Below are 15,461 nucleotides of genomic sequence, written 5' to 3'. Positions count from 1 at the left end.
GATACTGAGATAATGAGGCAGGCTCTGAAAGGCCCATGCATGTTTGTGGCTGGAGGCGGCACCCACACCTGCATTGTCTGGCTGATGTGTGTTGCTGTCGTATGACCCCAATATTGCTAAACATGCAGGTGTGCGCGAACACGACACAAACAAGTGGCCACCCTGCCAGCTGCGCCTTTGCGCCACCAGGCCAAATTAGGGCGCTTCAGCAGACTTGACCCTGGCTGATATATGTGATAGGCAGGTCGACTGCATATGGTGTGCACAGGTAAGCACTTATCGTCTGACGGAATGCAACCCAGAGGAGCTGGGCAAATATGGAGAAGATCCATGCTGTTTCTTTGGCCCGTCGAGATTGAGAGATATGTTAAATAGCACCTGGGATGAGCCCATCATTCATAGCCTCGTTCGGTCATAATTGGAGATCGGCGATTCCAATGTGAGTCTCCTCACTATGCAGCCTAATGAGACGCACAAACGTCGTGCTGACTGACTGATCTCTGAAGTATTTCTGGCCCTAAAAACATGTTGCACATTGACAATGCAATTCGACCAACGGGTCAGGATTGAGTGTTAAAGTATTTAATTCAGCCCCCGCACTCCCGCACAGCCTTGGATCAAAGCCCTGTCTATCATATCAATAAGACCCAAAATAATACCACTAAGGCGATCCCTTGCGATAGTCAAGTCCTACGCTCTTTGCCACCAACTTGATTCTGGGCTGCTCGACATGTCGAGTCTTACGGAGCTTTCTGAGGATGCCGCCCACGTCCGTGACTTCGAGGTCCGCGAATACATGGAGCAGATGGACCTCGGAGCCAATTCGGTTTTCTCACCGAGGCTGCTGCATATTGACAAGACGGGACAATGGCTAAGTGCCTCAGATAACATGTTGTTTTCGGCCCACCTCGCCTCTCGGGCCAATAAATACTAATACTGAGTTCAGGAACTTGGAGGAGGTCTACTCAGAATGCGCCAACGCCCAGCTAAATTTGACAGCGAGAATTAACAAGTATCTTGAGAAATCTAAGCAGCCCCCTATCAACCTCGAGGCCAATGGAAGCTGGGATGACGTCAAATCTCAAATGGAAAAAGCTTGTGCAGTACTTGACAGTGTTCTCTCCAAAAAGAAGAAAAGACCCGGACTGACAGGCGCAATCCGACGAGGATTTGATGTGCTCTGTCGGAATGCGGGAGCGGGCAAGGCCCTGATATCAATAATTCCTAGTGACTTGATGATTGCATCTGCTGTCTCCGGCGGCCTGAATGTAATATTTGTCGCACTCGAGCAACACGGCATATACGAGGAATCCGTCTTCAATGCCTTGGAGAGCTTACCCGAAGTTTTGAACACCAATGAAATGTACAGCAAAATCGCTGTGAATGATACGGGAGTTCACCGCTTGACTGCTAGACTGTACGCCCGCGTGTGCGAGGTTATTGATTACATCTTGCGGTGGATGATGGACAACATGCTTGGTAAATGGGCATACCCTTGAGAACTCGTGAATTCAGACACGCTGATTTGGTAATGCTCAATTAGTTTCCGGCGCGAAACAAATGTTCAGGCCCAATCGCTATGCAAAAGACCTCAACGACAAGATGGCAGAGGTGAGGTTGGCAGCGGAAGCACTTGAAAAGTGGGCGGCCACTCTCTTGCTGCAGAGCCAGAAAAATATACACAGCATGCAGGGTGGGATGTATTTTCAGCAAATGAAGTTCGGACACCAGGTTGAAAATATTGATGAAAAGGTTGACCAGTTGACGTCCAAGGTTGACCGAATGAACAAGCTTGAGCATGTTGTACCAATGGTGTTCAACAGTTTCCACATCATGCTCAACGACGAGTGGCATCGTAAGTCGATCCGGGACTGATCTATGAAGCCTATTTCTTCCATTGAAAACATGCTGAGACTATTGCAGGAGTCCACCAACATCACGACCTACGCAAATCAATACCCAAGCAGCTTACGCCTTTGGAAATTTCAGCAAAAGATGTCCTTGAGCAGCTGTTATTTGACCCACATTTGGTATTTCAAGATATGAAAAATCTGCTTCGACAAGGGACTTCGAGCCTCAACCGCAAGCTTCAACCACATCGGCTGCTAGCGATTCAACAAAATCCTCGTATCAAGGCGTGGCTCTCACTCGATAGTCCGTCACTTCTCCTATTGAATGGCAATTCTACATCCTACCTTGACCTATCGACTTCATTCTTCAGCGCCAAGGTCATGGACACACTGATGCAGCAAGCTTCAGAGTCACACAAGAATATTGAAATTATACCTCTTGCATATTTCTGTGGGCAACATCAGAATTACAGCCGAGATGTGGCAGCGAGCCCCGCCGAGCTTGCCATGAGCCTCCTCCTGCAGCTGGTAAACGGCCACAGGGACTTTGAACCGAATGTCTTGCAAAGGTGCCTAGATAAGACAGTCCCTTATGATCTTGGGTCTATATTTGAGTCGTTCTCACGACTGCTGAACCACCTTCCGGCGGATGCCATGGTCTTCGTTATCATCGACGGTATCGAACACTTCAGCAGGCCAGATGAGAGGAAAAGGGGTTTCTATGAAGTTCTTAGCCAGCTGGTGCGATTATTTCGGGAACAGCGAGAGGCCGAAGTTAAACTACTGTTTGCGAGTGCCCAGAGAGGGATCGTGCTCGAAGGTTTGGGATTGCTCATGGATAATGAGATTGTCGGCATTCCGAAGAGTCCACCCCCGAGAGCTGTGCCAAATGACCAGAAAACGTTGATGGGGCTCTGATATTAGGCGATGTTGAATTTTCATCACATGTATATTTGGAGGTGTCGAGGCTGAGAAAAATGTTACGGGCACAACACTTGTTAGTATAGGGAGCATAATCCCATTTCGTCTTTGAGCCCCTCGACATTTTTCTTTTTGGAAAGGAGGGCGAGTCAAGGAAACGAAAGAGGACGATTGGTTCGAGCGCAGTGGTAGGCAGCACCATCAGACGACATCACGACGGTAATCGTACTAGGCAGGAAAGTTAAGGACATACTGAGAAAGGGAGATATACGGAGAAGAACATGATCATTTCCAACCCTTAGGACCGGGACACATCATTTCGCTTTCACGATTTCGCAACACTGGGGCGTTCAGACGCTGCCATACTCCTGGCGTTGACGCTCGCAGTATTCTGTAAGCATAACCGGCTGATAAATCTCTATAAAACCTCAGAGGACTCATTATACGATGCTCAGAGAAATACTCAACATATATGGGAAATCACCACAGTGTCCATTAAGTCCTCTTTGATTCGATTCGTGCTATCTACCTCTGACTACCTAGACGGCGTTGTTTTAGCATTGTTTGCCTTGTTCACTCTGTGCTTCAGATCAAGCCAGGCTTGGCTCTGAAAGACAGACCTAGGACTACCTCGCCGACGACTGACAGGTACGGGCACAAGAGGACGAAGTGAAACGACCCTCCTCGAGGACACAGATATAGGTGCTGAAGTATCTGAAGCGGCTGTTGATCTACCGTAGCCAACGAAGAGGACTTTGACTTGACAGCCTTCATTAGACGCCTGGTCAACGAGCAATTGAAAGACAGAGTGGACTCTGTCAAGTTGTGCTACATCTTTCCCCAGAATTTTGAACATATCTTCAGCCTCCACAATGATAAAACAATCCTGAAGGTGTCTTAGAATCGAGCATAGCAAGTCGATCCACTCTCGATCGGTGTGTTCTCCCTGGAGTTTTATGGAGGTCAGGTTACCGTCCAGGATCCTTGCCATATTGACAGAGTCGAGTCTGATCAGCTGATAAATCAAGTTTTTGAAGATATCAGCCAGAGTGATACCTTCATTTCCTGAATTGGCAGTGGACAGGTACCAGCATAAACGCCTTGCTGCTGGTCGGAGCATTCCGATTAGCTCTGTGACAATCTCCTTGGCTTTGGTCTCTGCCTTTGGCCCAGCTTCCAAGACAAGCAACGATGGCTTGGGGAAGGCAATCCAGCTTCCTATGTTCGCAACGAGGTGGGCAATTTCAGAATTCTGGCTAATCCAAGGTTGGATTCTTCTAGCCAGGCGCTGCTGTCTCCTGAAAGCGTCCAGCGGGGCTATTCGGGGTGTGAGAAGGCCCATGGCCTGGCCGAATTGGATATCTACCACACGAGGTCTCATATCCCGAACATTGAAGTGGATCTCCTCCAAGATAGGTTTGCTCCCTATCCGATTAATTCGTCAGCTGGCCCATTCTCATCTCAATCGCGGGTGGAACTAACAGGTGGTCACTTCCAGCTTGTCATTCACGGAAAATGACAATCTATCAATTTGCTTTCGAACGTCGGATAGCTCGCCAGATAGTGCTTTCAAGAGGATGTGCATACTTCTGGTCTCCGTTTTGGTACATAAATCGACAGTCTGACTCAAGACCGAAGCACACCTTTTGACCTCATCAAGAGTATCTTTGAGCTCGAGCTTGTAAGGTCTGAAAAGAGATGACATTGCCCTCCGCGTTGAAGAAAGGTTGTACCAGTCGATAGCCTGTTTGAAGAAGAGAAGAATGTTTGCGTAGAATTGTGATATTGCACTCTTAAGCTGGTCGCTTTCGTATAGTTCAGCACTTAGCTTTGCTTGCGGCAAGATGACCGCGATATCCACGATAGCTTTCGAGAACTCGTTCACGAGTTCGGCATGGTTGACAATTCCCTATACTCTACTGAGTGTCATGACGCGCAGATTTGATAGTGTATGGATCACATACCGTCAAAATGAATCTGATCGAGCCCCAAACGATACTGAGGTACTCAGGATGTTGTTGAGCCAGTACGTCGAGGACTCCGTTATAATAGAGTACAACTGAGGAGATCTTCTGCAACCAATATTTAACCTTGGATTTTCCCGCGCTGTCATATCTCGCCTGCGCTTCTGTGGCCGTTTTTTGCACGTCTTCCATTGATGTCAGCGTCTTCAACCAAGACAAATCATGATCTTGTTCCCTGAGCTCAGTCTTTAGGTATTGTATAGCATCGTTGTATGCTTCACGGGCAACGTCTCTCGTCCTGTGCGAAGATTAGCAGCAGTACCTAGACATGCTGGAACGCTGGAACCATACCCCATGATATCGCCATGCCAGTCTTGCAACGAAGCACAGGCCATGGGAACAGTACCCCTCATCTGTTGTGCCATGTGGACCGGGGCAGTATTCCTGGCTACGAATATACGGCCGTGAGATTATCCGAGCTCGCTTTTCGAGGTCGCAGGGAAAGGCAGTGAAAGATAGTTGTTTGGGGGAGATGCTCCAAGAGTGATATAGACTAAAGTGTACGGGTGTATACCTAGGGTAGTATGCAGCCATTTTGTGTGTCGGCATGGAGCACATGGCGCAGCAGGCAGTGGAGGAGGCTTGGACTGCTGTGTTACAGTGCATCATACACTGCGCCTCACAGCTGCTGTGGCCCGCACCTGCCGATACCTACCTGGTTGATTTCCTTCAACAAAAGCAAACAAGCATGAACACCATCACAAACGGACTGATTTGCAGTCAATACCTTCAAAAGAGATTTGCCTGGTTTGTCCATAAAATTTTCCCTGCCATCATGTGTCCTCCACCGCTACGTGGACAAGGAAGGCTGCAGTAACGATCCAGTAAAGCAGCAATCGGCCTTCACAGGGGCTCCTAATTCTTGCAGTAGTGATTGACATCAGCTTCTGGCAAGTGGCTGATTCTCAAAACATAGATCATGTCAATTTAATTCTTTTTTTCTCACTATACTTGCTTTCTTCATTATATAATATTGAACATTTGAGGACGTCAAGCTTTCTAATGAGCCTACGCAAGCAACAATCTCTGTTTAGGACGAGAATCAGTGTATCTTACGTTTGATTTCGTGTTGGCAACGGTTTTATATCCAGTGGAAATCTCCCTGCGTTCGAGCGAGAAAACTTCAAATGTCCCTCAACTTGCTTGTCTTGTCTTTGCGAATGCCCAATGCATCTGCCAACTCCGCGTCCGTGTGACCCTTCGTATCCTCGATGTATTTGTCAAATTCTTTCGCTACACGAATTGTTTGCTCGAGATGGATGGATGAGAGGGCCTGTCCTCTGAAGAGCGCAAGTTGTCTGGCCGTTCGAATGGCATTCCGTATCTCTCTGCCATTGAGGGCATGCCTCGCAAGCTTTCGCACACTCCTCTGCAAGTCCTCTAGTTCAATCTGCAGACTTGGGTCTTTTTCCATATCTTCTCTAAGAAGATTGAAAAAATTCTCCCAGAGCTGTATCCTGTGATCATCATCGTGTGGAGGATAATATATAGCTAGCTGTATGCGGGACTTGAAGGCCTCATCAAAGATGCCCACTGTTACGATTAGCTCCTTGGTAGGTAATATGAAGATGGGCCTGTAGTGTACCTCTGTTCGAAGTAAGGATAAGTATTCCATCGTAATACTCTAGAGCCCTCAGGAACACAGAGACTAGAGCATTACGTTGTAGATCGGCCTGGGACCTCTCCTCGAGGAATACTTCACTTTCATCAAGCAAGACAACTACAGGAAAGACAGGTGAGTTAGTCAGATTCAGGTTCAACTAATGGACAAAAGTAGAAATACTCACCCGCTTGCCATAAGGTTCCCAACTGGAAAATCCATTCTAGGCTCTTCTCGACGGTCTCTGGATCCGTTCCGATATCTCCACAAGTCAAGCGGTACAGCGGCCTCTCTGCCAATTCCGCGACGCTCTCTGCCGTAAGCGTTTTACCTGTTCCTGGTCCACCATGCAGCAATATGATAAGACCATTACCCTTGCCCTCTATCAGGTCAGCTGAGTTACTAACAGTGTTCGCAAGGTGGTTTTGCACTAGTGCCTGGATAAGGTCTTTCTTCTCCGGGTCGAGGACCAGTCTTCGAAATGCACTTTTATCCCAATTCACGGCAAGAAGATATTCCACCGGTAGGGTCTCTGAATTTGTCAGCCCTATCATTTCAAATGGAGGTTGTTCAGAGGCCTTACGCCATTTTTTGTCGTGAAATCTGAAGGCTGGAATAGTGGGGGGTAACAGCAGGACGAACGACCCGGAAGGGGCTTCGTCACTTTCCATCGCATCTGGGCCCAAGTCATCTCTCCGAGGTGGCTTGGGCGGTGTCAGTTCTTCTTCCTCATCCTTCTCTTGATCTTTCCCATGTAACTCATTATATGTTGCCATGTCAATCATGTAACGGGGATTGCTCTGCACGGGTGCGAGAAATCAGTCTCCGCCACTGTCTGTGCGAAGATCTTCAATTGGTATCCGGCGTGGACTTACCAGCCTGATCTCGAAACCGCGCCTTGGGGCAATAGAGGTTACTAGTCCCCCCTTTCTGCAGTTCCAGAAGAACCTTCCGCGCCTCATCAACCGTTCTTCCAGGCCAGTGCGATCAAAGCGTAGAGGGATAGCGGTAAGAGATGAGATAGGAACTTTTTCCGACCTCGCCGGACTCATCGGGAAATGCACCATGATATCCCTTTCGTCTCTCTGAAAGCTCCCGTGGAAACTCCAGGTCTCACATTTCAGTGTGAGCATATGGTATTCAAACCGAGGGCAGTTCTGTACTGTGAGACCGATGTGATGGCCATCATCCTCGATGACCACGACGTCTCTTGGGCCAAAAAGCTTTTGGAAATGCCTTTGTGAGACATAACCGCTTTCGAAGAGGTCATCCGCCTCTCTATACTCCTCGCCGAAACTCGATTCCAGATAATGCATTAGTGCACCTATCTGCTGGCTCTCCAGGCCGCTTGAGCTGTTGACTACTTCTTGTAGGGCCTTTCTGCCAAAATAGAAAGGCAGATACGGAGAGCTCAGAGTATGACCGTCATGCCAAGGTTCAACGTCTGGTGGGAAGTCCACCTCTTCGATGGACGTCAGAGCATTGAGAAGGACCTGGGAAAATCGGCAGATTTGCTCGCTTGCCGGAAGAGCAGGTTGGAGATCTTCCTCTATTGCATACAAGAATGATCGCATGCTGCTGGGTATCCGGCGATATTGCGAAGCATTAGCAAGCCTCGTGAACATTCGTGAAATCTCCTCCGACTCATGGTAGCCTGCGCAGTTATATGCTCTCTCAACTATGAAGATGACATCTGGATTATCCTCGAGATACGCGTCAATGTCGTTCAGCGGTTGAGTGCCCCGCAAAGCACTGTTCCTCATGTCTCCTTTGAATAGGCGAGGCGGGTCCCAGAACAACTGCCCGGACAAGTGATTCTCGTGCATTGGCTTGGGCGGAAGGGGACAATCGACCCGGTGGAGAATGACGTATCGAGGCATGATATCCTCTACATCATCATCCTCGGTTCTGCGGCGCTTACGGCTACCCGATTCTTGTGTCTTCAACGATGCGTGGTACGAATGCATTGATATTTGATATGATTACAGACCTGGTGCAGCGCCTGCATTAGATAGGGGGACGTTGCTGAATTTTGGAAGTTATGCAGAACGGCTTGGTGGGATGAGGAGTAGTATTTGTACTGGCCTCTGCTGCTGTATCACTACACTGCTGCACAAGTGACGTATGCTCACCAGCCACGTCCTCATCAGCAAGTGCCGAGAATGACCACATAAAGGTCGAATGCCTGGACACGTTGGTTGAGGCCCAAATGGTGAGGAGACAACAGCTGCCCGTGATCTGCACATGCACACCCGGCCATAATTAGGTTGGTTTTTATATTTTTAAGTTATGCAACAGCTAGAACCCGCATTAAGCGCTATGTGCCTCAGAAACGAATTAGAGTATCATATGTATTAACTACTCAGTAGCTGTTGGTCTCAAGCGATTCCTTGCAGGTTGAATCTTGAAAGTGGAAAGTTGTCCTCGTTCTTGGCTGGCTTTCAAATCCGGGCGAGCTGATATCACAAACTTAGAATCAATCAAGCCCAACGAGATGGGCTTCGTTCGCCATAAGTTCAACCAAGGAAGACCGATAGTTGCCATTCCTTAGCAGAAGTAGATGCTTTTGACCGGGCAATCACGATTACAAAGCTTCCTTCGTACTTTCTGAGCCGACTGCCTGACCCAGGCTTGACTTAGAGCGCCCGACTCTCAGCTCTCCTCATCGGTCCTTCAGCCAATTGCTAAGGGCAAGGCATGACAACAATTCACACATGTATAACACAATTAGCTGGAATGGCCCGGTGGCTCGCGGTGAGGTCTGCGAGGTCCTCCAAGTCATATGGTTGAGGTCGCAGCTCCTCGTCATGGGATGATGTGTAATCATACTCAAGAGGTGCTAAAGCTGTTTCGGCCATCACCTCCCACTGGGCAGGTGTTATCGATGTCATCGCGGGCAGAGTCGCATTGTCCCCAGTCTCACAGTGCCCAGCCCCTGGGAATCTGAACTTCGTCGGCTCTATGTGGGTGAATTGCCGAAATAGACTTGAAAGTATTGTGGGGCTTGTCTCCCTGTGAACAGGAGCTCTTGGGTCGATGGACCGAATGAGACGTTTGGCGATTGTCGTGTCACTCGACAGCTCATTCTTCTGTAGACGATCAGACTCTCTTTGCTGTTCCTCTTCATCTGCATCAACTGCTCTCTGGTGAGCCTTAGACTGATAGTGGCTCGATTGGTCGGTAGATTACTCACCTGTCAAATCCGCGCGTGCTTTATCGTCACTATTCACAGTTGTGTCCGCGTCGAATCGCAGACTACCTAGGCGGAAGGCTCGTGGCGGTTCGGCCCTTCTCCAATCTCCCGTTATGCCCAACGGTGCTGATTTTGTTTGCGGTGCTTGGATGCTTGTAAATGTTCTTTGATATTCGCCACCAGAAATTCTCTGGGGACGAAGCCCTGGAGCAACTATCCCTTCAAAAGCGAGCATGCGCCTTCTCGTGACCTTTCGTGCCTGCGTGTGATCTTCCGATATTGTCCATAATGGCCGCTTGGACCCACGATCGTCTCGAGACTTATTGATCTTGGAACATGTTTTTGGGAAGAGTGACATCTGCGATTCATTGCGTGCGATATACTCGGAATATTGACTCAGTCTGGAAGTTTGGGTGTTCTCATCAATTCCAGGGCCTTCAATCTCGAATTGAAGCTGTTCTTGATCAGGACGCAGCCGATTACCGTAATATCCGCTACTATTAAATTGGTAACTGAAAATCGGGTCTCAGTTACTCGTAGGTAAGTAATAGTATCTTCTCGATCCCGATATTTGTGAAGTGGTAAGAGGGAAAATCGCGCTGCGAAGTAAGCGAACAGCCTTTTGCGAATTTGCCAGCCTTTCAAAGCATTCTTTTTACCCTTCAGATAAAGCCACTAAAGCTGACTGCACTGGAGCCGTATGAGCCTGGCAGTGCTGCTGGCTGCAGTGCAACCATCTCGCTGGTCGGTCCACCAGGCAGTGCCTCAGCTGGCGCCGCTTGGCTTGCGTTGTACATAACCCCAGAGGAGGGGGGAAAGGAGGAATGACTGGAAAAGAGGAACGCCTGGAAAAGGAGACTGCATGAAAACGACATTCAGTGCATCGCTGATTACAACCTAGCAATCCATGAACTGCCATTTAGCCCTGTCTAAGGCGTCTCTGGAGGCTGTTTTGACCCAGCCTCTGTGCAGGCACTCACATGCAGTTGTCCATTACTAGAACGGCAATTTTCATTCACCACCTCGTGTAACAGATCTGGTCTAGGCGCCAGAAATCAATTTGAAGTGCCAGAGCACTTGAACTGACATTAGATAAGAGGCTGCTCGTCTGCACAGCAGCGTCTTGCCCCGTAGCTGGATACGTTTTTCTTTTCGGCCGTCACGTCGCAAGCACCACCCGGTCGACTGACTGCAGCCCCAGGTTGCCATCTCGAATGGAAGGCAATTCGAGGATGACATCATTCAGCATAATGAACATGCTCAAATCTTGGTGGTTAGCGAGCAGTACCTTGCTGCACGATCTGGCGTGGATGACCTGCGAGCCCCTCACAATCATTCACCACACGTGAGCGATAGGGCCGCATGCAAAATTGTTATTGTCATGGGCCCAAAGAGGAGGTGCGACGCCATGCTACGCAGTAGTTCTGGCCCATACATGGGGCACAGGTCTACATCTTGGTCGGCTCATGATTGATCGTCCGGCCAGAAAGCGCCCACTCAGCCAGCCCCATCTGACGGCACCATGTGCGAAGTCTACCCGTTGAAATGTTCCTGATAGGGTGAGAGGATTGTGTCGCCTCGCGCAGGCCATGACTTTCATACTTACAAATGACTGACGAGGTCAATGGTGATATCCTGTCAGCGAGGGCTCCGCAGACGCATATCACGAAGTGCCACACAGCTCAAGCCCAAACCAACGTTTTCATTTTTGTCAAGAAAAGACCTAATGTCAGAGAAGGTATCTGAATCTGAGCCCGAGCCCGAAATACTCGATAGTAATAATAAAAAAGACATTACTCATTGAGCCCCTTGAAAACAGCTCCAGCCCACCACCCTAGACGCCGGCGCAGAGACGAAGAGAGCAACGCAGCAAAGACAAGGCTGTGAGTGTGCGAGTGTGTGTATGTGTAAAAGTCAACGGCCAAGCTCAAAGTGTATAGTCCGTCCTGAACGCCGTACTTGCGCGCGCGGGTTGCGGTTTCGGTAGGAGAGGATGGTGTGAATCAGATTTCGTGTGATGGAGGCCGTTCGTCTCGTCAACCCTCGTCCGTCTTCTTACGAGGTCCATATCCCCCGTTCGCCGGTACGGTAGCAGCCCCTTAGTATGAGCCCAGAGAATAGTCCTCAGGATCCGCCGGGAGTTCCGGGTGGTAGATGTACCGCCCCAGTCCCACTTCTAAGCCTCAAAATCTCCTCGTCCGGCTTGCACGGGAGCTTAGTGGGAAAAGCTCCTAAATCGACGTATTCCCCAGAAATGGGTTTCTCCATGGTAAGTGATTCCTTCGATGGTATCGCTGATCGCTTGAATTGTCTACTCCTTCATCTTGACGTAGTTGCTGGGGAATGTGCCATGTTTCGTCCCGATCATGCCAGTCCTACACGAAAGTCAGTCAGAATCTCAACTAATCGGCCTCACAACAGCATGGGTAAACATACCACCAATCATTATCACTTTCGGTCTTCTTCAACACCGTAATAACATCCCCCTTCTTGAAGCCCAAGTCGCCGGGCTGCTCCGCATCAAAGGTAAACAGCGCGATGGCCTCATTCTTCTTCATGAGCGCCTGCTTGCTCTGGAAGTTGGGCTTGGGCGCCGCCGGCCGGCCGGGGCCGACTTTCTTATCCTGCTGGCCCGTGTACTCGCGTGGCACGGTGACGTCCTGGAGGGTGCTGGACCGCGATCCCGCGCCGAATTGACGCGGGCTGTCGTAGATGTCGTCCTGCCACGTGGACGCACGCTTGGGGGCACCGAAAGAGTCCCGGCTGTTGTTGGAGGCCGCCGCAGCGCCGCCGCCGTACATGCTGTGTCTCGCGCTGGCACCGCTGTTGTTCACCTGGCCCTCGCCGTAGGCGCTGCCGCGCTGGCCGTTCCACACCACGTCGTCGTGTCGGTCGTCGTAGACGGGGACGTCGTTGTACATGCTGTCATCGAAGGTGCCGGACCGCGTGCCGGCGAAGGCGCGCGAGTTCAGGATGTTGAAGAGCGGGGCTGCCTGGGACGGCGGCCGCTCAGCGCCGTTGAGCAGGTCCTTCGCGCTGATCGGCCGGCCATAAAGCTTCGTGTTCGCATCTTTCCGTTCTATTATCGCGCTACCCTCCAAACTGACACCAGCGAACAATCCCTTGGTCTTGCTGTAGCTGAATATCCCCGCCACACTCCTCAAACTCGCTGCACCGGCTGCCTCGGCATTGCGGCCAACGGGACCCGCTGCGATGGACACGTTGCCGCCGAGGGTGAGGGAGCCGGCCTGGGCGAAGGTCTTGACTGCTGCGGCGTCGTTGAGGATGAAGACGAAGTCGGTGAGCTCGAAGCCGATCTGGCCGCCAAAGCCGGCGCCACCGGTCGCGATGGCCGAGGGGGCGGACCAGGAGCCGTCGGGCAGGCGGGCGATGACGAGGCCGGAGCCGAAGCGAGCGGAGCCGAGGAAGCCGGCCTTGATGACTGTGAGGATCGCGAGGCCCTGCAGAAGCAGAGAGCCGTTGTTAGTGGCGCGTCATGGTGTTTTTGGGGCGTGGTAACTCGTGGTTCGGGAGAGAACTTGCCTTTGCTGAGGCCAGGACGGAGGGTGGAATGACCTTGTCCGGGCCGAACGCTTGGCGCGGGTCAATGAAGGCTGCTAGGATCTTGCCACACTTCTTGCACTCCGCTGTATCGGGGATTCAGTCAGTTAATTTGTTTCGCAGTGCAATTGTTTTGTTTCTTGTAGCGTCGCAGCCTGTCGTTCCGGGACCCGGATGGTCGGGCATGGGGAGAGGAACACGGCCGTGGAAGAGCGACGAGAGCGGGGGAATCTCGTGTTGGAACTGGGTGGACTTACACGCCATAGACGACGGGAGCGGGTTGTTGATACCCATCTTTGCGATGCTGGTATCGGGACAGGGCCAGAGGAAGTGTGGAGGGTAGGAATAGCGGAGGAGATCTGGAGGTAGAGCAGGAAGAGACAGAGAGAGAAATGTTTGGATTGCCAAAGAGATACGGCCGCTATGTATGTGTGGTGGTAGGGATTGGGGAGGGACTGGCGGAGTGCAAGTGTGTACAGGTGCAGGGATGTTTGGAGAAGGTCAAGGTTGGGCAGCTTGGCTCTGGTCGTCTCCAAGGCTTCCCGAGAGGCGCAGCTGCAGCTGACGATGATGGGTGGCCGCAGACTGCAGACTGTGTGGGGTACTTACTACTACAGACAGTAAGTGTGCTATGCAGAGACTACTGTGCAAGTACTCACTTAATTGACAAATACGGGTACGAGGGGACTGCGATTTCCTTTTGTACATATGGTCCCCCAGTTCTTCTTAGCCCTCTTCATCCCATCAAGACATGGACACAAGGTGAACAAAAAGCAGCTGAAAGATGAGATCATGTACGTGCACATGTTCCGTCTCGACCTCAATTAGGTTTCGGTACATGATGCCGAAGAGTGCAACAGCAACAACGCCTGCATCCGTGTCCTCGAGCCGGTATCGACGTGAGACAGGTCACAAGAGTCACAAGAGTACAGCAGGTCTTGTCCCAACGGCCTCCCATCGCCACTTGAACGCGCAAGCTTTCAGTGTATGGGATTGCTCAGCTGGCTGTGCACTCTGGCACGTCTGGCTATCTAGTAGATAGTTCAGGCCGGCCGGCCTCTTATGTAGGCTGACTGCCTGCTTGCTAGCCTAGCCCTAGACTACAGTACATTAGAGACAAGACATACTTTGCTGCCAGGCACACACATCTCCAATCCCGACGCCGGGACTCCCAGCCTGCCAAGCTTGACGTCGTCACTGGCCAGTGCTTCTCTCTTCCTTTGTGATCGCCCTTTAGCGCCGACACCAAAAGCTCCCCACGTGCCGTCAGGCTGTCACGTCTGTCAGCTTCCGTTTCACACCTGGCTCGTGCACCGTACCGAACCGTAACACTTTCTCCCCCAGCCGCAACCCGGTTTCAACTTCAGCATCAATCATTCGTCGCTGCCTCCTTTCTTTGACTGCTACCAGACGAATCTGTCCTAGCGACTGACGAGACCACGATCCCCAAAGCAAGCCATTGCGCTCAATCCCCTCGACGCTTTGCACGCCACAGTCTCCCTTGATCCGCATCGAAAACGAGTCGAGGAAAATCGCCCTCCATTGACTACCAATTCCCAAACCTCAAACCTGCCAGCCCACCATGTCCGAAGCCTACGAGCGCGAGCGCCAGAACAACTCCCGGCTAGACGAGCTGTCAGCCAAGGTCTCCGCCCTGCGCGGCGTGACCATCGACATCTACGACAACGCAAGGGCCCAAGATGTCATCGACAACACCGTACGGCCTCTTCCTGTCTTCTAGTCTCCATTCTCCTCTTTGCCCGCAACCAACAGGCAATCAAGAATGGAAATGCTAACCTGACAATTCTCGCGCAATACAGTCTGACACCTTTTCCACGATGCGCACCCAGCTCACCGGCTCCGCCAGCCGCCTGGGCCGCATGGCTGCCGCCGGCAATAAAGTCGCCGTCATGAAGCTGTCCGCCATCCTCATCGGGACCTTCCTGGTGCTGTACTACGGGTGGAAGTTGTTCATCTCGGGCTAAGAGGGCATCGAGAGCCCCAGAACACAACAAAAACGCGCACACAGAGAGTATACAATATCGACGGCGGGGCTCGAAAGGGTTCAAAGGTGATATCTGCTGCTAAGCAGTGAGAGGAACTCAACGGATGCGGGCAACTACCTCGGGAAGAGAAGTGTGTCGAGCGGAGGAGCAGCAAACTAAGAGTCGAGATACCCCGCTGAGAGCAGGACGGCTGGGGACGCTGGTGAGTGGCGAAGGACAACGAGACAAGAAGAGCAGTGATCAGCTTGAGACAGTGACGTGATGATCTAGGTTCGCAAGAGGAACTGGAAGAGACGGGAAATACCG

The 15,461-nt window shown here is 51.1% G+C and overlaps 6 protein-coding genes across 6 annotated transcripts; 2 read left to right on the top strand and 4 right to left on the bottom strand.

Annotated features, from left to right (window-relative positions):
- Positions 1-730: 730 nt before the first annotated feature.
- On the top strand, positions 731-2,768 carry J7T55_014757 (uncharacterized protein; the record flags this gene model as incomplete). The annotated part of the gene is made up of 4 exons (XM_053131730.1): positions 731-891; positions 947-1,479; positions 1,544-1,855; positions 1,924-2,768. The coding sequence occupies 4 exons, from the start codon at positions 731-733 to the stop codon at positions 2,766-2,768; spliced, it is 1,851 nt and encodes a 616-aa protein (XP_052990118.1).
- Positions 2,769-3,121: 353 nt separating this feature from the next.
- On the bottom strand, positions 3,122-5,148 carry J7T55_014756 (uncharacterized protein; the record flags this gene model as incomplete). The annotated part of the gene is made up of 6 exons (XM_053131729.1): positions 3,122-3,139; positions 3,418-4,196; positions 4,254-4,360; positions 4,415-4,680; positions 4,736-5,033; positions 5,087-5,148. 6 exons carry the CDS (start codon positions 5,146-5,148, stop codon positions 3,122-3,124), a joined length of 1,530 nt encoding a protein of 509 aa, XP_052990117.1.
- Positions 5,149-5,918: 770 nt separating this feature from the next.
- J7T55_014755 (P-loop containing nucleoside triphosphate hydrolase protein) lies at positions 5,919-8,362 on the bottom strand (the record flags this gene model as incomplete). Its single annotated transcript, XM_053131728.1, has 5 exons — positions 5,919-6,382; positions 6,456-6,515; positions 6,583-6,927; positions 6,979-7,195; positions 7,271-8,362. The coding sequence occupies 5 exons, from the start codon at positions 8,360-8,362 to the stop codon at positions 5,919-5,921; spliced, it is 2,178 nt and encodes a 725-aa protein (XP_052990116.1).
- Positions 8,363-9,103: 741 nt separating this feature from the next.
- Positions 9,104-9,946, bottom strand: J7T55_014754 (uncharacterized protein; the record flags this gene model as incomplete). Its single annotated transcript, XM_053131727.1, has 2 exons — positions 9,104-9,531; positions 9,589-9,946. 2 exons carry the CDS (start codon positions 9,944-9,946, stop codon positions 9,104-9,106), a joined length of 786 nt encoding a protein of 261 aa, XP_052990115.1.
- A 1,953-nt stretch (positions 9,947-11,899) lies between these two features.
- Positions 11,900-13,443, bottom strand: J7T55_014753 (uncharacterized protein; the record flags this gene model as incomplete). The annotated part of the gene is made up of 4 exons (XM_053131726.1): positions 11,900-11,963; positions 12,025-13,049; positions 13,165-13,235; positions 13,407-13,443. The coding sequence occupies 4 exons, from the start codon at positions 13,441-13,443 to the stop codon at positions 11,900-11,902; spliced, it is 1,197 nt and encodes a 398-aa protein (XP_052990114.1).
- A 1,288-nt stretch (positions 13,444-14,731) lies between these two features.
- Positions 14,732-15,134, top strand: J7T55_014752 (uncharacterized protein; the record flags this gene model as incomplete). Its single annotated transcript, XM_053131725.1, has 2 exons — positions 14,732-14,866; positions 14,970-15,134. 2 exons carry the CDS (start codon positions 14,732-14,734, stop codon positions 15,132-15,134), a joined length of 300 nt encoding a protein of 99 aa, XP_052990113.1.
- Between the last annotated feature and the right edge of the window lie 327 nt (positions 15,135-15,461).

This window comes from Diaporthe amygdali, assembly GCF_026229845.1.
Source record: "Diaporthe amygdali strain CAA958 chromosome Unknown NODE_28_length_639089_cov_64_968398, whole genome shotgun sequence".
Classification (NCBI taxonomy): domain Eukaryota; kingdom Fungi; phylum Ascomycota; class Sordariomycetes; order Diaporthales; family Diaporthaceae; genus Diaporthe; species Diaporthe amygdali.
Note: the sequence above shows the minus strand (reverse complement) of the source record. Positions and strands in the feature narration are given on the sequence as shown.